This window comes from Rhinolophus sinicus, linkage group LG03 (assembly GCF_036562045.2).
Source record: "Rhinolophus sinicus isolate RSC01 linkage group LG03, ASM3656204v1, whole genome shotgun sequence".
Classification (NCBI taxonomy): domain Eukaryota; kingdom Metazoa; phylum Chordata; class Mammalia; order Chiroptera; family Rhinolophidae; genus Rhinolophus; species Rhinolophus sinicus.
Window position 1 is genome coordinate 81958095 of NC_133753.1, and position 20548 is coordinate 81978642.

At 36.4% G+C, this 20548-nt stretch overlaps 1 protein-coding gene across 2 annotated transcripts in view; it reads left to right on the forward strand.

Moving 5' to 3' along the window:
* The window catches only part of PRORP (protein only RNase P catalytic subunit), a 115214-nt gene that overhangs the window by 431 nt on the left and 94235 nt on the right, over positions 1-20548 (forward strand). The window contains exons 2-4 of one of the 2 annotated variants that reach the window (XM_019750448.2): positions 41-1322; positions 2934-2981; positions 3458-3590. In XM_019750448.2, coding sequence (XP_019606007.2) covers positions 334-1322; positions 2934-2981; positions 3458-3590 — 1170 coding nt within the window. In that variant the 5' untranslated portion in view covers positions 41-333. The remainder of the gene's footprint in view (positions 1-40; positions 1323-2933; positions 2982-3457; positions 3591-20548) is intronic. The other variant, XM_019750449.2, reaches the window with a different exon arrangement.

Sequence of the window (20548 nt, forward strand, 5' to 3'; positions counted from 1 at the left end):
TGAGTCGAACGGGGCGGCCCTCCTTGTCCTTTTTCCTCAGGTTCGCCGACTGGAATATAACAGTCACCAGAGATTCCTGCTCTGTCCCCTGGTTCTGCGTCTTGCGACCGATGTTGGATATCCTGGGATCGTTGTTTAATGGAGAAAACTCACCAAACTGCATTGTTATTAAGTAGCTCCAAAAGCAGAGCCTTCATTTTTCTGAGAGAAACTGAAAATCGTCTTTTAAAAAGTTGAGCTTCGACTGTCGGCTCCCACCCCCAGTACCTTAATTATGCTGTAGAAGTAGGGACTTTTTGAACATCTCTCAGTGTCTTGTGAGGATCTCACTGCATGATGACTTTCTGTTTCACTGGTATGCGAAGCTTTCCTAAGCTTTGGAAAAGCAACCCATACCTTGGCCTAAGCCCAGGACACTCTTATACCTCTGTCTTTCTCAAAGACTGTTTTGGCATCAGGAACCAACAGAAGTGGTTTTCTCTTAAAACAGCGTCTCCACAAAATACCAAAGCAATGAATCTGCTAATTATGAGGGCCAGATCTGGCAGGAAAGGAGAGGAGGGCAGAAATAAGCAAGTTCCTTCTGAGTCTCATCTTTTTGCAGCTGGAGCAGCTAAGAAGAGATCACAGATGAATCCTCAGAGTAAAGATCATCCCTTGCCACCTGTGAGGAACAACATTATTCAACTCCCAACAAAACCCTTGAATTCAGAGGAGTGGGATAAACTTAAGGAAGATTTCAAAGGAAAAGCCAATTTTGAAAATTGGATCATTTCACAGATGGCTCACTACAATAGTTCTGTAGATGTGGCCAAATCTCTGCTGGCCTGGGTAGCTGCAAAAAACAATGGCATTGTAGGCTATAATTTGCTGGTCAAGTATTTATATCTCTGTGTCTTTCATAAGCAGACATCAGAAGTTTTTGACGTCTATGAAATCATGAAAGCTAGATACAAGATTTTAGAATCTGGAGCAAACACTCTTCTCATTCGGGGATTAATCCATTCAGACAGATGGAAAGAGGCCTTGCTGTTGTTAGAGGACATTAAAAAGGTCATGACTCCTTCAAAAAAGAACTATAATGACTGTATCCAGGGAGCCCTCCTTCATCAAGATGTAAACATAGCTTGGAATTTATATCAGGAATTGTTAAGTCATGATATTCCTATGATGGAAACCTTAAAAGCCTTCTTTGATTTTGGAAAAGACATAAAAGACGACCAGTATTCAAACAAACTACTAGACATTCTTTTATATCTAAGAAATAGTCAGCTATATCCTGGGGAATCATTTGCACACAGTATAAAAACATGGTTTGAGAGGTAATTTTGATTTTCCTTTATATGTATGATTTTAATACCTATACCTAAAAGTAGTCTCCTCTTTTTTATTGCTGAAATTATACAGATTATAGTCCTTTTTTCTCTCAAGATTTATTTCCCGTTTAAGACAACATTTTCTTTCTGCTTAAAAAAGTTATTACTACATGTTGTGCTAATCTCTACTCATCACATGAAAGGGGAATTAGAGAGCACTTGTAGTTTTATGCATTTTTTCATTTTACAAGGATCATTTGTTTTCTGAGGTGTCTAGTATATGAGTACTTAGGAATAGCACTGTGGCTGGAGTTTATAGCAAGAGCACTGGAGCTGTCTTTTGGTCTTATTAGTATTTTTAGAAGTTCTAACTAGTGACTGGTATAATGTGCACATCTATGTTCTGTTTGATCTATGCATTTCATCAACTTGGATCGTTAGAGCAGAGGGGGGATCCTGATTAAACCTGATATGCAAGTGTTATCATGGAAAATCTTCATCTTTCCAGTTCATTTTAGATCTTTCCATCATTCAACTGCTCTCTTCAAGGCTCTCTCCTTTGCTTTTATTCATGTTACTGGCTACGTGCCTATTTATTGCTTCAGTCTTTTACTTTCTTATTTCTTCAGCATTAATTTGCTTCAGGCTTTTTCCTAAAAATTCATTCCTTTTCTCTTTGTTTTTCTCTTTTCTACTATATATCATCTTCACAGAACTTTGAAGTAGCAATCATGCTGAATTTTCCTCTTCAACAAATTTTTTTGAACATCATCAGTGGAGCTGTTGATTGTGAAAATCTTTGAATGCCAAGGATTTTGTTTGGATTTTATTGTGTTATCAAGAGTGTTGGTCTTGGAGTGGAGTTTTAGAGAGGTAATTGCCAAAGGAAAGAAAAAAGAAGATTGGAAAAGGATTAAAATTGAAAAACAGGGAGGTCTGTTTGGAGGCAATTGTATGTTTGAATGAGAGATGAAATCTTGAATTAAGACTTGGGAAAGGAGAAAAGGATCAATAGGAATCATGGTAATATATGTAAGAGGAAAGAAGAAAGGATAAATCGAGCAAATAAATCAGTAAGTAGTTTTGAATAACTTCATTTAGGCTAGGCACTGCAGATGTCTTCTGATGTAAGATCTATTATGGTGGCATTCACAGTTGGGAATGTAATACTTGACAGTTAAATAATAGTGATATAAGATGGTAGTATAAGACAAGAAATTACTCTGGACAAGTACAATCTCTGGCAGCTTTTTGGAAAATGTTAGAGTTGAGTTTAATTTAGAGGTTACACTGGTAATGTCAGCTGCTTTCTGTACAGGTCCTGTGAAGGTAGATTTTAGCCAAAAGGCCGAGAAGCTATGTGAAGGTGGATTTAGACTTGAAGATGAGGGTTGGATGACCAGAGGAGAAGCAAACGGAAGAAGGAGCTCCAGAGTAGGGTACCATCAGCTCCTTAGCCCCATTACAGTGTATCAACTACTCTTCTAATTAAACCATTCTAGGCAAGGATCCTGAACTTTTCAGAGCTCTTGCCTACCGAGTTTCTAAACACAATGAAAACTTTGGATTCTGTAGGAATCTGACCTGACGATTTGATTTTGCAATCTTTTCTTGTAGTGTTCCTGAAGAACAATGGAAAGGAAAATTCACCACAATTCAGAAAAGGTAAAGGCCAATATTTAATTTTTAACTTGTTTGATTCAGGTTTAATAGCTTTTATTGCTATTGTTTAAAAAAATTTTTATGAATACCTTAGCGATAAGATCATTAAGAATTAGAGAACCCAAGAAAAAAGCCATATTTTGCATATGGAGAATTTTCAGTGCTCAAAATGTTTTTCCTTGTAGGTGCTGTGAGTCTGCTGTTAAGCCTCAGGGATGTTTTCCCCTAGTTGTGTTTTAGGAATAACTTTAAAAACTTTATCTGGATGCCCAGCAGTCTACTCTTTTGGGTTTTCTGACGCATTAATGTGTGATATTATCAGGTTTACAAAAAAATCATATGCATGTGATGATCACAAAGGTTATAATATTCTTTTTTTCTTTTTTTTAACCTTTCAATTTTCTCATGTCATAAGATTATTCATTTTAGAAAAAGTTCTTTTCCAGGATACCATTTAACACAAACCATTGTAATTACAGTGGTCAATGTTTGGGCTGTGGAAAAAACTTAGAGTCTATTCACCTGAGTCCAGAAGAGTATGAATTTCTCAAGGGAAAAGTCATGAGGGATGTGATAGATGGAGGTGACCAATACAGAAAGACGACACCTCAGGTGAGTCTGGACCTCAGATTTTATTAAATTCTTGGATTGCTTTTCTAGAGCAGGGGCTGACAGTTTTTTTCTGTAAAAGGCCAGATAGTAAATACTTTTAGCTTTGTGAGCCATACAGTCTCTGTTTCAACTTTTCTCCTCAGCTGTTGTACTGAACACAGTCACAGACAAGATGTAAATGAACGAGTATGACTGTTCCAGTAAAACTGTTTATGAAAGGTCATAGTTGCCAATCATTAGAAGAGATTGCTTTGGAATTTCATAGAATAATTGAGTTAGACTATCATCTACCTACTGAAGTCAGTTCTATTTCATCTGGGCACATGTGCACTTAAGCCAAAAAGATAGATGCTTATTCTTTGTTTAAGGGCTTCCAGAAAATGGTGTTCAGTTAAACTCCTGTGAAAACATGGATTCTCATTTTTCTAGTCAAGAGAGTTTAACGTAACCTAACAAAATCACTTCCAAGTTTTCTTAGTATTGAATTTGATTCTCTAAGTCATTTTTAATAGCTTTGTTTTGCTAATCTTCAGTACTTTATGCTGGTTTATTAAGATTAAGTTGAAGAAGTATAATAAAATGCTTTACCTTGGGGAAAGGTTGCCCACATCTCACTGAATGCTTTTTCTTCAAGGTACCAAATAAAAACAAGAAGTGAAAATTGTTCTGCCTTCTCACTTTCACTTAAAAGTGTCAGAAAATGCCCCTAGATCACGTGAAGACCTTTAATCCTCAGAATAAAGTCAAAATCTGCTCCATAAAAACATTATCTTCATTTTGTGGAATATCTTTTAGCTGACCTTATTGATAAAATTATAGCTAACATTTATTACGTGATGCTGAGTACTTTACATTCATTGTATCTTATTTAATCTTTATAACCACCCTATATGGTACTATTTTATTTCTGTTTTACTGAGAGTGTTTAAGACTTTGGGAGATTAAATCTGCCCAAGGGCACCTTGCTAATAAAATCTAAGTCTGACTCCGAAACCTTTGTCATTACACTACTGCCTCTCATGGACTGAAACGTAACAGTGACAATCCATAGTTCCATATATACCTGACAGCCAACTGGTTTTAACAGCTCTTTAATGCCTTAGGAATTTCTGCCAGCTAAAATATGAATTAAATAAATTTCTTTCTCAGTAGCAAGACTGAGGACTAATTCCTTTCTTTTAGCAAACATTTATTGAACACTTTTGTGTATCTTCTGAAGTAGGTGTTAAGATAGATGCAAGGTTGTACAAATTATGCCATTACCAAAAACTTATCAGTTTTGTTGTAGACTAATTGAATATTCTTTCCACCTTCCAATTTCTTATTTAGTAAAATTTTCAACCTGAAGAAAAAAAATGAAAAAAGTAGCACAATGAACACCTACATACTCTTCATCTAGAGTTGTTATTATGGCGCATATGCTTTCTCGCTATATGCGAGTATGTGTTTTTATGAACCTTTTAAAAGTAAGTTGTAGACATGTTACCTTAAATGTTTCAGTAAGTATCTTGTAAGAATAAGAAAATTCTATGTAATTAAATACCATTATCACATTTAAGAACCTTACCATTAATTCAGCGTAATTTAATAAAACGTATGTATTCAAATTTTTCCAGTTGCCCCCATAATGTATTTTATAATTTTTTCCCCTCTGATCCAGTATTCAATCAAGGTTCACTCACTGCTTTTGGTTGTTATGTCTCTCTAAAACTATAACAGTCTCCTCTTGCCTTTTTTTGTTTTTATGAGATGGATTTTTCTGAAAAGTCTGGGTAGTTGGTCTTATCCAGGGCATCTTAGACTTTTCACCTATGAATCACTTGAGGATCTGGTTAAAATGCAAATTATGATTCAGTTGTCCTGAGTGGGGCCTGAGATTCTGTATTTTGAAAAAGTTTCCAGGTGAGGTGATTCTGGTCTTTGGACCACATTTTGAGTAGCAAGACTGAGGACTAATTGTCTGATTGTTTTCTCTTTATTAATTTAATATAAAAGCATTTAGCTATACTACATGGATGATGCTTTATGCTTCTTATTGAGTCACAGCGACCACATAATATCAGGTTGTGCTCACTATGGCTGATACTAAATGTGATCACTACATTAAGAGGGCAGCTGCCAGGTATCTCCGTTGTAAAGATACATGTTTCCCTTTATAATTTCCCTTTGTCATTTTCCCTTTGTAATTTTTGTAATTAAAAATTAAGTAATCTGTGGGGTAACATTTCAAGACTATGCATATATCCTGTCACCCATTAACTCTTCACTCAATGTTTTTAGCATCATGGAGATCTCTACCTTTGGAGGTTGCAAAGTGGTGATTTTCTAGTTATTTCGTTTCCTCTGCATTTATTAGCTGGCATTATTCTATAACAGTTTTCCCTTTCCACTGCTTTCTCCCTTTTGCTTTATTTATTTTTTTAATTACTTGTAAGGACATAGGGACATTTAAAAAAAATTAACTGTTAGAATCTCTTACCATCATTATTCTTTTTGATGCTCAAATTGTCCCAAATTTGGCCTGTGGGAGTTCATGTGTCATTTCCATCTCTCCCTACCCCCATCAGTCTTTCCTCCAAGTCAGTTTTTGAGCACTTCTGTGCTTTCTGGCACAAGGCGTCCTACGCTTTCACCCTGAAGTGCTCCTGCCCCAGTTATGGAATCACTAATTCAATACTTTTGTTTAACACTCTCTATGGCTAAACATTGCTATAATTCCTTGTTAAATGAATACCACTTTAATTCTGGATTAATGGAAGGAAGATTTATTACTTTTCACTGCTGACAGAGACTTAGAACCCAGAGCAAATCTTCCCTTTGAAGAATGTTATTCTACAAGAGGAATTCCAGGCTCCTGAGAGAGAATAGCAAAGAGTAGTCATACATTTAATTACTGTAATTCACAAAGCAACGGAATATATTCCCAGGAGGATTGGAATATTTTGTGGCAAGGGAAATTTTCTCCTTTCCTCTTTCCAGGCATCCTTCCCCTCTCCCCCTTCAACCCAGCAATTCTGTATCCCATTTCTTGTCATCTGCCTTTCATCTTTAAGGTATTAACATAATAATAATTACTACTATTTATTGAATGATTACTATATGTCAGGCCTGTTATACTCACAAGCTAGCAAGGATATCACCATTTTGAAGATGGGGAAGGTCAGGATAAACGTATCCATGGTCAAAGAGCAGTGACAAAAGGCACATGGCTGGACTGGGTCAGGGTTTAGTTTCTGTAGTATTGGTGAGGCAGAAGGGGCATGGATGGATCCAGAGCACTGCTGGAGGGTTGAAGTAAAATCCACTCTGTCTGGGACTAGAGGCAAGGGATTAAGGGTAGTGGCTATGTTGAGTAAGTAGGTGCAGCAAAACATTGGAGCATTTATTTAGACCTCTAATTTCTCTGAAGAGCCTGAGGCAGATTGGTCATTTGAAGGTGAGAGAAGGAAATGACAGTCTAAGGGAGCTTTAGGAGAGTTCTAAGCCTTGGAAGTTTGTGAGCAGATTGGAGAAGGTATTGCTGGATGGTGCTGAAGCCCCAGCAGAGGCTGGAGAGCATCTGTGAGCCATTTGGGGCAGTCCTGAGCCATCCAGGTACACAAACAGAAGGCAGGTGGATGGGATGGTACAGGATTTGCTAGTATGGTACAGTTCAGGGAAAAGGGAAAACGAGTTGAGGGTGTAGGTGAAAGAGTAGCTCAGTTAATGGACCATGAGATCAAAGTTGATAGGAAAGAGGTAAAGATGGGTGGGAGCTCACGGATTAGAAGACTGGAGATAACAGTGGACTGAAGGCTCATGGAGGTTGAAGAGCAAGCATAAAGGAACTGAGAGTGGCAATCGGGTTTTTTTTGTGTGTGGGGGTGTGTTTGTTGCTTAGATGCAGCAACATGATAGAGACCAAGTGAAGGGAGTTCTGACAGAGTAGTTACCATGATGACCATGGAGCAGGGTGGGGGTGCGGGGAGGAAGCAAGGAAAGAAGCCAGAGAGCACTGCCCAGGAGGGTTCAGGGCACTGGTAGTCTCAGTGTGGGGTAGAGGAAAAGGTTAGTGAGAGTAAAAGAGTGAAAACTGGAAGGCTGAGGTCAGAGAGCCTGTGAAATATTTGAGGCTGAGATTTCAGAGGAATAGCCATTCTAGGACCCAGTCAGATCCAGGATCTGGCTATTGGGGTTTGGTATGTGCCCAGGATAAAGCTCCAGACTGTCATTTCCCACAGATGGTTCATCTTGTAGGGGTGTGTGTGTGTGTGTGTGTGTTTCTTGATCTTTTTTGCTCACTGTTTGTATTAATTTGCTGGGGCTACCATAACAAAATACCACAGACCAGGTAGTTTAAATAACAGAAACTTGTGCAGTTCTGGAGGCTAGAAGTGCAAGATGGGCAGGTTTGGTTTCTCCCAAGGCTTCTGTCCTTGGCTTGCAGACGGCCCTCCCTCTTGCTTTGTCCTCAGACAGCCTTCCCCTGTGCTTGAGTATCCCAGCTGTCTCTTGTGTGTCCAAATTTCCATTTCATATGAGGACAGCAATCCGGTTGGATTAGGGACCGGTCCTTATGACCTCATTTTACCTTAATCACTGTTTTATAGGACTTATCTCCACATACAGTCACATCCTGGGGTTGAGGACTTCAACATGTGTATTCTGGGCTGGCCCCAATTTAGTCCATAACAACATTCATTGAAAATCTGTATTAAAACCATATTGTGTTCAGCATTCTAAATTATTTTGTACTGGCCATAGCTGGATTTGCCTTCAGTATTGCTTTTTTAAGACTTGCTTGTAATTTGGGAGTGTAAGATGTAAACCAAGGAGTACGTACTAAATCCATGTTGAGTTTCTTTGTCTACTTAAAAAACAAACTTATAATCAACCGACCTCCATAAGCACCTACAATGAGCATTATCAAAATTGTTTCACGCCGATATGCTTTCACCAAATACAACTCTTGTTCAAAACAAAGTAAACGAGATGGCACCCTCTGATGAAGTGGTTCTCAACCTTGGCTGCTGGCTAGAATAGTTTAGATGTTTAAATACTACTGATACCCGCCCCGAGATTTTGGTTTTAAGTATAACTGTTCAGTGGTATTAAATACATTCAGATGGCAGCCATTGTCACCATCCATCCCCTCAACTCTTCATCTTATAGAACTGAAACTCTGTGCGCATTAAGCAATAACTTCCCAGTCTCCCCTCCTCTCAGCCCCTGGCAATCTCCATTATACTTCCTTCTCTATGATTTTGACTGCTGTAAGTTCCTCGTATGAGCGGAATCATACAGTATTTGTCTTTTTAACTGGCTTATTTCATTTAATATGAACTCAAGTTTCATCCATGTTGTAGCATATTGCAAAATTTTCTTCCTTTTTAAGGGTGAATGATATTTCATTGTATGTATATATCACATTTTGTTTATCCATCTGTCAGTGGACACTTACTGTTTCTATGTTTTAGCTATTGTGAATAATGCTGCTATGAACATGAGTGTACAGATACCTCTTTGAGACCCTGCTTGCAGTTCTTTTAGCTATATACTCAAATGGAATTGCTGGGTCATATTCTAAATCTATTTTTAATATTTTGAAGAACTGTGTTCCACAGAAGCTATACCATTTTATGTTTATTCCGACAGTGCACAAGGGTTCCAATTCTTGCCAATACTTGTTTTCTGTTTTTATTATTCATAGTAGCTATACAGATGGGTGACATGTTATCTCATTGTAGTTTTGATTTGCATTTCTCCAGTGATTAGTTATGTTGAGCAACTTTTCATGTGCTTATTGGCCGTTCGTATATCTCCTTTGGAGAAATGTCTTCTCAAGTCTTTGCCCATTTTTGAATTGGGTTTTGAGTATTTTTGTTGTTTAGTTGTTCTCTATATATTCTGGATATTAATCCCTTATCACATATATGATTTGCAAATATTTTCTCCCATTCTGTGGGTTGCCTTTTTACTCTATTGATAGTGTCTTTTGATGCACAAAATTTAAAAATTATTTTGAAGTACGTACAGTTCTTAAATTTTTTCTTTTGTTACCTGTGCCTTTGGTGTCATATCCAAGAAAATTGTTGCTCAATCCAGTGCTGTGAAGTTTTTGTTCTGTGTTTTTTTCTAAGAGTTTTGTTGTTTTAGGTCTTACATTTAGGTCCTTGATCCATTTTCAGTTAATTTTTGTATATGATTTTAGGTAAGGGTCCAACTTTATTGTTTTGCATGTGGATATCCAATTTTCCCAGTACCATTTGTTGAAAAGACTGTTCTTTCCTCTTTTAATGATCTTGGCACCCTTACCAAAAATAATTTGACAGTACATGAGACGGTTTGGGATTAGTTTTATCCCATTTGTCTATATGTCAGTCTTTATGCCAGTACTACATTGTTTTGATTACTGTAGCTTTGTAGTAAGTTTTGAATTCAGAAAGTGTGAGTCATTTACTTTTGTTCTTCTCCAAGATTGTTTTGGCTATTCAAGATCCCTTGAGATTCTGTATGAATTTTAGTATGGGTTTTTTTAATTTTTTGCAATAAAATGTCATTGGGATTTTGATAGGGATTACATTTAATCTGTAGATCACGATGGGTGGTATTGACATTTTAATAATACTAAATTTTCTAATCCATGAATGTAGAACATGTTTCCATTTATCTTTAGTTTCTTTCAGCAATTTTTTATACCTTTCATTGTACAAGTTTTTCACCTCCTTTGTTAAGTTAATTCCTAAGCATTTCATTTTTCTCAATGCTATTGTAAATAGAATTGTTTTTATAATTTCCTTTCCAGATTGTTCATTGTTAGTTTATAGAAATGCAGCTGATTTTTGTGTGTTGACTTTGTATCCTGCTACTTCGCTGAATTGATTTACTAGTTATAACAGTTTTTGTGTGTAAAATCTTTAGGATTTTCTACATGTAAGATCATATCATCTGCAAACAAAGATAATTTATGTTTTCTCCTCTAATTTGGATGCCTTCTTTTTCTTTTTTCTTGTTTAATTGCTCTGGCTAAAACTTCCAGTACTATATTAAATAGAAGTGTTGAAAGCAGGGCATACTTGCCTTTGTCTTGATCTTAAAGGAAAAGCTTTTAATGTTTCACCATTGAGTGTAATGTTCACTGTGGGTTTTTCATATATTCCTTTTATATTGAGGTAGTTTTCTTCTATTCTTAGTTTGTTGAGTGTTTTTATCATGAATTTTGTCAAATGCTTTTTCAATTGAGTGATCATGAGTTTTTTCCCTTCATTCTGTTGATAATATATATTGATTGATTTTTATATATCGAACCATCCTTGCATTCCAGGAATAAATTTCACTTGGTAAAAGGATATCCTTTTAAAATCCTGCTGAATTCTGCATGCTAATATTTTGTTGAGGATTTTTGCATCACTGTTTAGAAGGGGTTGGGTCTGTAGTTTTCTTGTAGTGTCTTTCTCTGTCTTTGGTATCAGGGTAATGCTGGCCTCATAGGAGTTCGGAAGTGTTCTCTCCAATTTTTTTAAAAAGTTTGAGAAAGATTGGTATTAGTTCTTCTTTAAGTGTTTAGTAGAATTCACCTGTGAAACATTAGGTCTAGGACTTTTTTTTTTTGGCGGAGGGTGGGGATTTTTGATTACTGATTCAGTTTCCTAACTATATTTAGATGTATTCAGATTTTCTTTGTGGTCATGCCTCTGTCTCTGTGCTTAAAAGTAGCAATCAGCACACAGGTCCCTGATATTTGGAGGACAGGGTCCTTTTTGCCTACCCAGCTGGCTCTTGTAAGCTCTGTGCAAGCTGCTCCAGGAACACACGTGCAGCTGTCTGCTATGTGGCTTGGAATGAGTAGCTGCTGTGCTGGCTGTGCTAAGAACTAAGACTGACTGAAATTAGCCACGATTATTAATCCAAGGCTTCCCCTGGAAATTGCAAGCCTTCTATAGACTCCAGAGTTTCAAAGTACAGTGGTACCTCGGTTTTCGAACGTAATCCATTCTGGAAGACCGTTCGAGTTCTGAAACGTTCGAAAAGCGAGGCACAATTTCCCCATAGAAGGTAATGCAAAATGGATTAATATGTTCCAGACCTTTAAAATCAATCCCTAAAACTGCAAATTTAGCATGAATTTTGCTATCTAATGATACCATAGATCCATAAAATTTATGGCATTTGTAAACCAAAATGTTCGTCAATGGAGATGTTTGAAAACTGAGGTACCATTGTAGTTAATAGTTACATCAGATAGATTCTATCTGTATAATTGTGTGGGTGGAGAGACAGATTTTTGGTGCTTCCTTTTCTGCTGTCTTCCCCTCAACTTGATGAATTTGGTGATACATACACACACACACCCCTACCCCTGTGTAACTATCACCACAGTTAAGATAATTAATATATCACCCCCAAAAGTTTCCTCCTGTTACTTTGTAATGACTCCCTCCTGTACCTAACCCCCATTCTTGCCCCTGCTCAGGTAACACCATGAAATCATATACAATAGTACCTCGGTTTTCGAACATCTCTGTTGATGAACATTTCGGTTTACAAACGCTGTAAACCCGGAAGTAAATGCTTCGATTTTCGAGCACCTCAGAAGTCGAACATGTCACATGTCTTCCGCTGAGTGCAAGATCCTGAGGCCTAGCTGTCAGCTGTTTTCGAACATTTCAGAACTCGGTCTTCCCTAACAGATTATGTTCGAAAACCGAGGTACCACTGTATAATTTTTTTTTGTCTTCTCTTATTCAGTACAGTTGAAATTTCAACATGGTTTTGAGATATGTGGATCCGTTTATACATGGATTTTTTTCAATAAATATACACTTGTTCCTCCTTTGTCCTTGGGTTTCGCATCCGCAGATTCAACTAGCCATGGATCAAAAAAAGTATTTTCAGTCAACAGTTGTGAGTCTGTGGATGCAAAGGGCCAATTATATGCATTGTTCCACACCATTTTATATGAGATACTTGAGCATCCATGGATTTTGGTATCTGTAGGAGGTCCTGGAATCAAACCTCCGTGGAAACTATAGTTAAGTTTTTTGGAAATCAAAAGTTGTATGTGGATTTTTGACTGTGTAGAAGGTTGGCACTCCTAAATCCTGCATTGTTCAAGGGTCAACTGTATATACTTATCTTGAGACTTCATTCATGTTTTGTGTGTCAATCATTTATTCATTTTTATTGCTGAGTTCCATTTTGTGGATATACCACAATTTGTAAATTCATTCACCTATTGATGGCCATTTGGGTTATTTCCAGCGTGGGGTTATTACAAATAAAGCTAATAAGAGCATTCCCATACAAGTCTTTGTACTTTGTGCTTTTATATTTGTTTCCTAGGGAGGCTGTAACAGATTACCGTAAACCGGTGGCCTAAAATGACATTCTCTCATAGTTCCAGAGGCTAGAATTCCAATATCAAGGTGTTGGCAGGGCCATGCTCCTTTTGAAGGCTCAAGGGAAGAATCCTTTCTTCCCTTTTTCTAGTGTCAGAAGCTCCCGGCTCCTGGAAATCCTTGGTGTTTCTCAGCTTTTAGCTGCATCACTCCACTCTCTGCCTTTCCTTCTCTGTGTGTCATCGCTTATTATAAGGACATCAGTCATTGGGTTTAGAGCCCATTTTATTCCAGTATGACCTCAGCTTAACTAATTATATCTGCATCCAGATAAAGTCACATTCCAGGTGGACATGAATTTTAGAGGGGGCACTATTCAACCCACTACAACTTTTCTTTCTTTTGGGTACACATCTAGGAGTGAAATGGCTCGGTCTAATGAATGGTAGGTGTGTGTATATAGCTTTTTTAAAGAAACCACCATATTGTTTTCCAAGGTGGTTGTCTTCATTTTACATTTCTACCAGCAGTGTCTGAGAGTTGCTCCACTTTCGGTCAGCACTTAATATGGTCAGTCTCTTTATCTTTAGCTGTTCTAATGGATGTGAAGTAGTACCTCATTGTGGTCTTAATTTACATTTTCCTAAAGATTGATGATGTTGAGCATTTTTTATGTGCTTAATTGCCATCCATATATTTTTGGTGAAGTGCCTATTCAGGTCTTTTCCTCATTTAAAAAATTGGGTTGTTTTCCTATTGTTGAGTTGTAAGTGTTTATGTATTCTGAATAGAAATCTTATGTCAGATATATCTTTTGCAGATCATTTCTCTCAGTCTGTGGCTTACCTATCATTTTATAAAATAGAGATTCTAATTTAATTGCTTTGATTTGGGGCGCAGAGATCGGGGTTTTCAAAAGTTTCCAGATGATTTTAAAGTGCAGCCAGGGTTGAGAACCACTGCTTCTAATATGAGATTTTTGAAGAATCCTAATGTATATATGGCAACTTCTTTTCTTCAGGATAATTTTGGGAGAAAAATCTCAGTGGTAGGTAAATTTTTAGCTTTTCTGACGCTTTTGTCTACTTAGACATAAGTACTTAGACATCACAGCCAGCAGATGGCAATAGTGTAACATGTAAAATTTTTAGGTCCTGTAGCCGGGTCAGATTACAGGTTACAGATTTGGTGAGCTTCTTTTATTATTAAACTGAACAATATCTATGTTATTTTTGTTTTAAGTCAGATTAGTAATAATAGCTAAAGATGGGAGAGCTGTATATGTGAATTTTAAGTGAACAAAGCAGAACTCCAAATAATATACATACACACCACTGATCTAACTACTTGAAACTAATTGAGAGGACATCAGTGAAGATCAAAAAGTGAATTTGGGACTATGTGGATAGTGTTAGTTTAATATGAATTAGATTTTTTCCTCTTACTTTCCTTTGTTCTTAACAATAACATTAATTTACAGTCAGATTTATTTTTTTCATATTTAACTGCTCAGGTATGAATTCAATTCTTTGTTTTATCTTTTTATTAGGAAAAATTTCAAAGATATGTAAAATTAGAGAGACTAGTATAATGAACCTCTAGCTCAGTGATTATTAACTCATGGCCACTCATATTTCATTTATACTTCTACCCATTTCTCCCTTGTCCCTCAGTTTTTTTGTAAAGCAAATCTGAGCTTAATCATTTGTTCCATAAATTATAAGTTCACTTTTAAGCAGCTTTCTTTGTTTCTCTTATCTTCAAAAATAGTCCTATGGATAGTGATATTTTTCTTATAGAGTAAGAAATACTTTAGAACAGCAGTTCTCAAACGTTTTGGTCTCAAGGCCCTTTTACATTCTTAAAAATTAAGGACTCCTTATAGCTTTGTTTATGAGGGATTGTACCTATTGATAATTATGACATTACAAGTTAAAACTGAGAACCTATAAAAATATGTACTTTATTTAAAATTACAATATAAAAACTATTACATGTTGACATAAATAACGTTTTTCTTGATAATAACTCTATTGTCCAAAACAAAAATAAAACTATGTGAGAAGACAGGCATTGTTATATATAAGAGGGTGCCAAAAAAATGTATACACATTTTAAGAAAGGAAAATCTGTGTTAAAATTGTAATACTCAATATATGCCAATAACAAAAGATGAACACAAGTCACGTTTGACTTCTGCAATTACAAGAGGTGTTCAAAGCGGTTACCGTCAGCATCTGAAACTTCTGATTACAGCAAACTACTGCTTGAGCAACGTTGACCAAGGTGTCCACTTATATACATTTTTTTTGCACCTCCAGTATTTGTAAATCTCTTTAATTACATGCCTTAATAGAAGCCAGCCAAATTTTTATATCTACTTCTGTATTTAATCTGTTGTGTTACATGTTACTTTGGTTGAACTATATGAAGAAAATGGAGGCTCAGAGAGATGATGTAGTTGGAAAAAGAGAATTTTAATGACATTTTCAAATAATTGTACTTGTTCTTCTTTAATATTATAACAAAACTCCACTGCACGCTTGTGAGCAAAGAGTGAAAAGGCAGGTAACATCTTAGTATTCTTATAAAAATAGGTTTTAACCTTACAAATCCCCTGAAAGGGCCTTAGGGATGCCCATGGGTCTTCAAACCACAGCTGCTCTAGAAATACCCTTCCTTAGATATAGTTTCCTTTTTCTTTCTATTTGAAAAGTTTGAGTAAAATGCCTTTCCTTCAATTTAATTACAAAAACATTAACAAAGGAAGTTAAAACAGACAGCAGTCTCACTACTCAGCAAATCTTCTGTTTAGTTTCTCCTATTCTCTTTTAGTTTTTATTGAGAGTTCTTTCATCATCTTCTTTCACTTTCCAAATTGGAAGTGTTTTTTTCTAATCATAAAAATAATATTTATTAATTAAAAAAAAAAGTCAGTCAAAATAGACAACCCTAAAGAAAGAAATAATAGCCCACCACAGTTTGAACTTTTAATGAAACTTTAATCACACTAGCAGTCTCCCATAATCCTGTGATTTAGAACTTCTTAAATAAAACTTTAATGACTTGGGATTCTGTTTTCTGAAAAAGAAATTGGAGAAAGGCAAATTGCCTGTAGTACATTTAATTGAGTTTTTAGGGTTAAGTTTAAATCAAACCATTTGTTCTGCTTGATAATATCTCTTCAGTTAATTGACAGAAAGGAGGCCTTCTGGTGTTTTTCTTACTACAGATTTAAGACAGCACATGTGACCTAAATGAAATGTCAGTATAAGAACTGATCTAATGTAGGTTTGTTTTGTTTTGTTTTCTTAATTTGAGAGTGGCAGCTGCAGACTATGAAAGATGTGAACTAACTGAGCTCTTCGTCACAATCTTCAGAACCTTCCATTGTCATCTCTGGGTTTGAAGATCTGGTTATCTCTAAGAGGAACTATAAGGTTTTTCCCCAGATAAAAAAAAAAAAAATGGTGAATGGTAAATGGCAAACTTTGGGGGTTTGGTAGTTAAAAACTAAGAAAGAAATTTAATTTATCTGCAAAGTATAGTTTTAAAATGTGTTTTAAATTCTCTATTTATAAAAGCTCATTAATGATTAAATAGTCCTCAACTTATGAACATTTTACCCAATACATACTTAATTAATCATACTTAATTAATCACTAATGCTATTCCCCAGTCTCTCTTTTTCAGCTCCACAATTGAAAACTAGAAAATAGGCATCTGATCTCTGGATCATCTGTGTGTGTTGGTGCAAGAGTTGTGGCCAAAAATGTGAAACTTCTGGAAAAATCAATGAGTTCAGAAGTACAGGAAGGGTAAAAACCTAAAAACATAAGCAGGCTGACCCCTGGCAGGAGCCTTCTCAACATCAAATATTTCCCTTATTTCTTCATTCTCCTTTATTCTCTCTAATGTAGCACGTGCTGCAATTCTACCCACTGGGATCCAAGCTTTTTTATGAGAATGAACTTGAAGTAGTGCATTTCCTCCTGATGCCTAACTGAGTTGTGTTTTACAAAGGAATGAGAACTGGGTGTGTGTGGGGGTGTTGTTTTAAACCCCTGCTGTTTTAAAATTGGATGGGTGATTTTTAGGATGCTAGAGTGGGAGGTTTCATGTAGTTTACAGAGCTAGAGACAGAGGGATAAAGGCACCTTACATTTAGAAGGTTTGAACAGGTGGGAGTGTGCAAAAGAAACTTTTTTTTTTTTTGGACAAGGGCAAAAACGTGTCGTTTTTCTTACACCTTGTGATCTTTTTCTCTCTCAGATTCAGGCTGGCACTCTTGTTATATATAGTAACAATACTGTATATTTTATTTGTTTCTATTATCTATCTTTTCTCCATGTTAGAATAGAAGCTCCATGAGAATAGGAATTTTTGCCTGTTTGAACCCTGTAGTATTCCCATAAAGGAGAATAGTGTTTGGCATAAAGATGCTCAATTTGTTGAATTAATCAATAGTAGTCACCATTAACTAAATGCTTACTGTATGTTAGGTACTTTGCTAGGATCTTTGTTATCTCTAATCCTTGTGATAACCGTGCAAGGAAGGCAGCGTCACTGTTTTGCTAGGCCTCACAGAGGTTAAATGACTTTGCCAAGCCAAGTCTGTTAGTAGCAGAGCTAACATTAGAACCCAACTCTCCACAGAATGAGTTCTGTTCAGTAAGATTCCCTATGCTTCTCATGAAATACTAGGTCACTAAGAAATTTAAGAAGATATTGTTTGTTCTTCCTTTGATAAAGGAAAGTATGCAGTGCTTTTCTAACAACAGTTTCAATTTTGGATTATCTTGACTTTAAAAGATTAAAAGGAAAACTGGGTGTTTAAAGGAGCATGCCTCAGTTATCTGGAATGTTTACTTATATGTAGAACACAGCATTCCCCCAAAATGCAAGGTAGGACGGAGTATTATTTGTGTCTTTGAAGAAGCTCAAGAGGTCTTTTCAAATACTAGTTCTGCTTCTTAATTAGTTTTAACTATGCTTTTTTTAAAAAAGCAAACATTTATACAAGGCTTATTACATGCTAGTCACTATTATGAGCACTTTAACAACTATTAACTCATTTAATATAATCTTTATAATAACCGTGGGAAAGTTACTTATTACTCTTCCCTTGTTTCCTGATCTTTAAACAGAGAAAATTGGACTACGTGATCTCCCAGGCCCCTTCCAGCTCTGAAATGTTAAAAAGATTTCCTAACTGTTGCCAGGCAACCTAGTTATGTGTTAATTAAGACAAGGTCATCTTTTCCTAGAAAAGGTCTTTACCAAGGTCGTCTTTCACAGTGGAGCCTTGAGACAGTGCAGAGTAGGAGAGGAAGTTGTGATTTAGATGAATATAAGTGCAGAATCTGTATCCAGCAGTGCCAGTCTGGGAAGGAAGACGGGGCATCAAATCACTGTTGAGGTTTTGATGGTGAAGCTGTTTACCTCACTGTCTTTCATTAATATCTTAAGGTAGAAATTCGAAGTTGTTTAAATCTTGAGCGGAGCACGTGACATCTCCTTATCATCCAGCACTACCTTTTACCTATAGGTTGAGGTTTGGCCAGTGATTCTTCTCCCCCAAGGTTTCAAGAATTAGGAAATAGAAGAGTTAAGAATTTGGTACATGAAAATAGCAGACCTGAATCTGATCAAGCAGCTAGAGCTGACGACTGATTTGCAAGAAATACAGGGGATATATTCGTATTATACCTCAGGGATGCAACCATCAAATCTAGTCCATGGGAAATCTGTAAGACAATCAACCCAGTTTCTTGCAATAAATAAATTACAAGGAGAGTGAGTGAAGGGTGGGGGGAGAGAACCTATAGATCAAAAGGAATTTGTGATGTATCAACCATTCATGTGTATGGACTGTAATGGGCCTTTTATTCCTGATTTGAACAATCAAAGAAATCCGAACACCAGTTGTTGGAGATATTAAGAAATTATTGTTGATTTTTTTAGGTGTAATAATGCTAGTGAGTTGTGTTTTAAAACTATTTATATAGTAGGGCTACACACCGAAATATTTATGGATGAAATGATGCGATGTCTGAGATGTGCTTCAAAAATAACTAGGTAATGGGGGATGGAGTAGGTGGGGTTACATATGAAACAAAACTGGCCATGAGTTGATAAAGGTAGTTTTTAGGTTCACTGGAATTCATTATATTATTCTGTCTACTTTCGTATATGTTTGAAATTTGCATTGTAAAAATCTTTTTTAAAAACTGACATATTAAATACATTTACTTTCAGGATAGAAGTTTTGAAGAGGGAGATTATAAAACAGTGCACCCTTAGTGAGTTTCATGCAGCGGCAGCATCTTCTGTAGTATTTTTCCCCAACCATATATTCATTATAAAAGATGAAAATAGTTCAGAAACGTCACTATAGAAAGTGAAAGTCTCCTTTAATCAAATAATATTTTTAAAATACTGAAAATTGTCATGTCATGTGCACATGGTAATATATTCCTTTTTCTATTTATGAAATGCATGAGAGATGAAATTTAGATCAAGAGCTGGAGAGAGATTTCCTTGTGAACCTAAATGCTTTTGCTTTGCAAAACGGATATTAACATTAGTTCTGGAGTTAAAAAACAACAACAACAAAAAAGACTTGTACATGTTAATCCATTATGTGGTGAAAACTATAGCTAAAGTAGCCATTTGGAATGCTCCAGTGTGCATACCCCGGCTTTTAGTGCAGGTTGTAAGTGCGGTTAGGCCTTCCATGAAGGGAAATTTGAACCTGAGAGTCTATGTCCTCAGCAGTGCTAATTGGGAGACATAAGTAAGGGGATTTCCACTCTTTGTTAATACGATCTCCAGGCGTATTTCCTCTTTGTTTTGGCGTTTTCTTCAGCTGTGAAACAGCTGCAGGGAAATAAAATGTGATTTCCTGCAGTTAAGGTGCTTGCTATTCTTTTGGAGAATTATAATTGGGGGAGTGAAATGTGTATGGATTGAGCTACCTACACAGCTGATTTTTTTAAATTAGCTCACTCCATTTGTGCCAGTGGTAGATTTGTTCAGATGATTTGAATTAGCAGATAACTAAATTCTCAGGCAAGCATCCCTCTTGATGGACCATTGCTTTAATTAACTGTGATTCTTTGCAAGCCAACTGAAAAACCATGAATGGGAAAATTGCATTCTGCCATATTAATGATAATACTATATATTTCCTTTGCAGAGTCTTACTGTATAAATTCCCATCATTTTAGTTGAACTAATTATTTAACCTGTAAAATTCTCCAAACTGAGAAAAGTGAGCAGAGGATATATTTTTCAGGAAAATAGGATAAAGCCATATCAGATACTGTGCCCAGGTGCAATGTCACTGGGAAGTGAAAACAGCTTATTAGTAGAGTAAATACTTAGGAGCTATTAAACTTTCGGTGAAAGGCCTTATCATAAATTAATACCTTTTCTGCAGTCATTGTCAATATCTCCTTGCCTAATAACTGTGGTTCAGTTTTTCAAAATATATTTAGGGACCTGTACTACATTTAACTGTGGGCCAGACTGTTGGGCGGGAGACCCTGCTTGCTGCGCCATTTGTCAGGCGGGAGACCCTGCTTGCTGCGCCATTTGTCGTGCGCGGAGGCCTTCTCGCCGTGCCATCTTTCAGGCGGG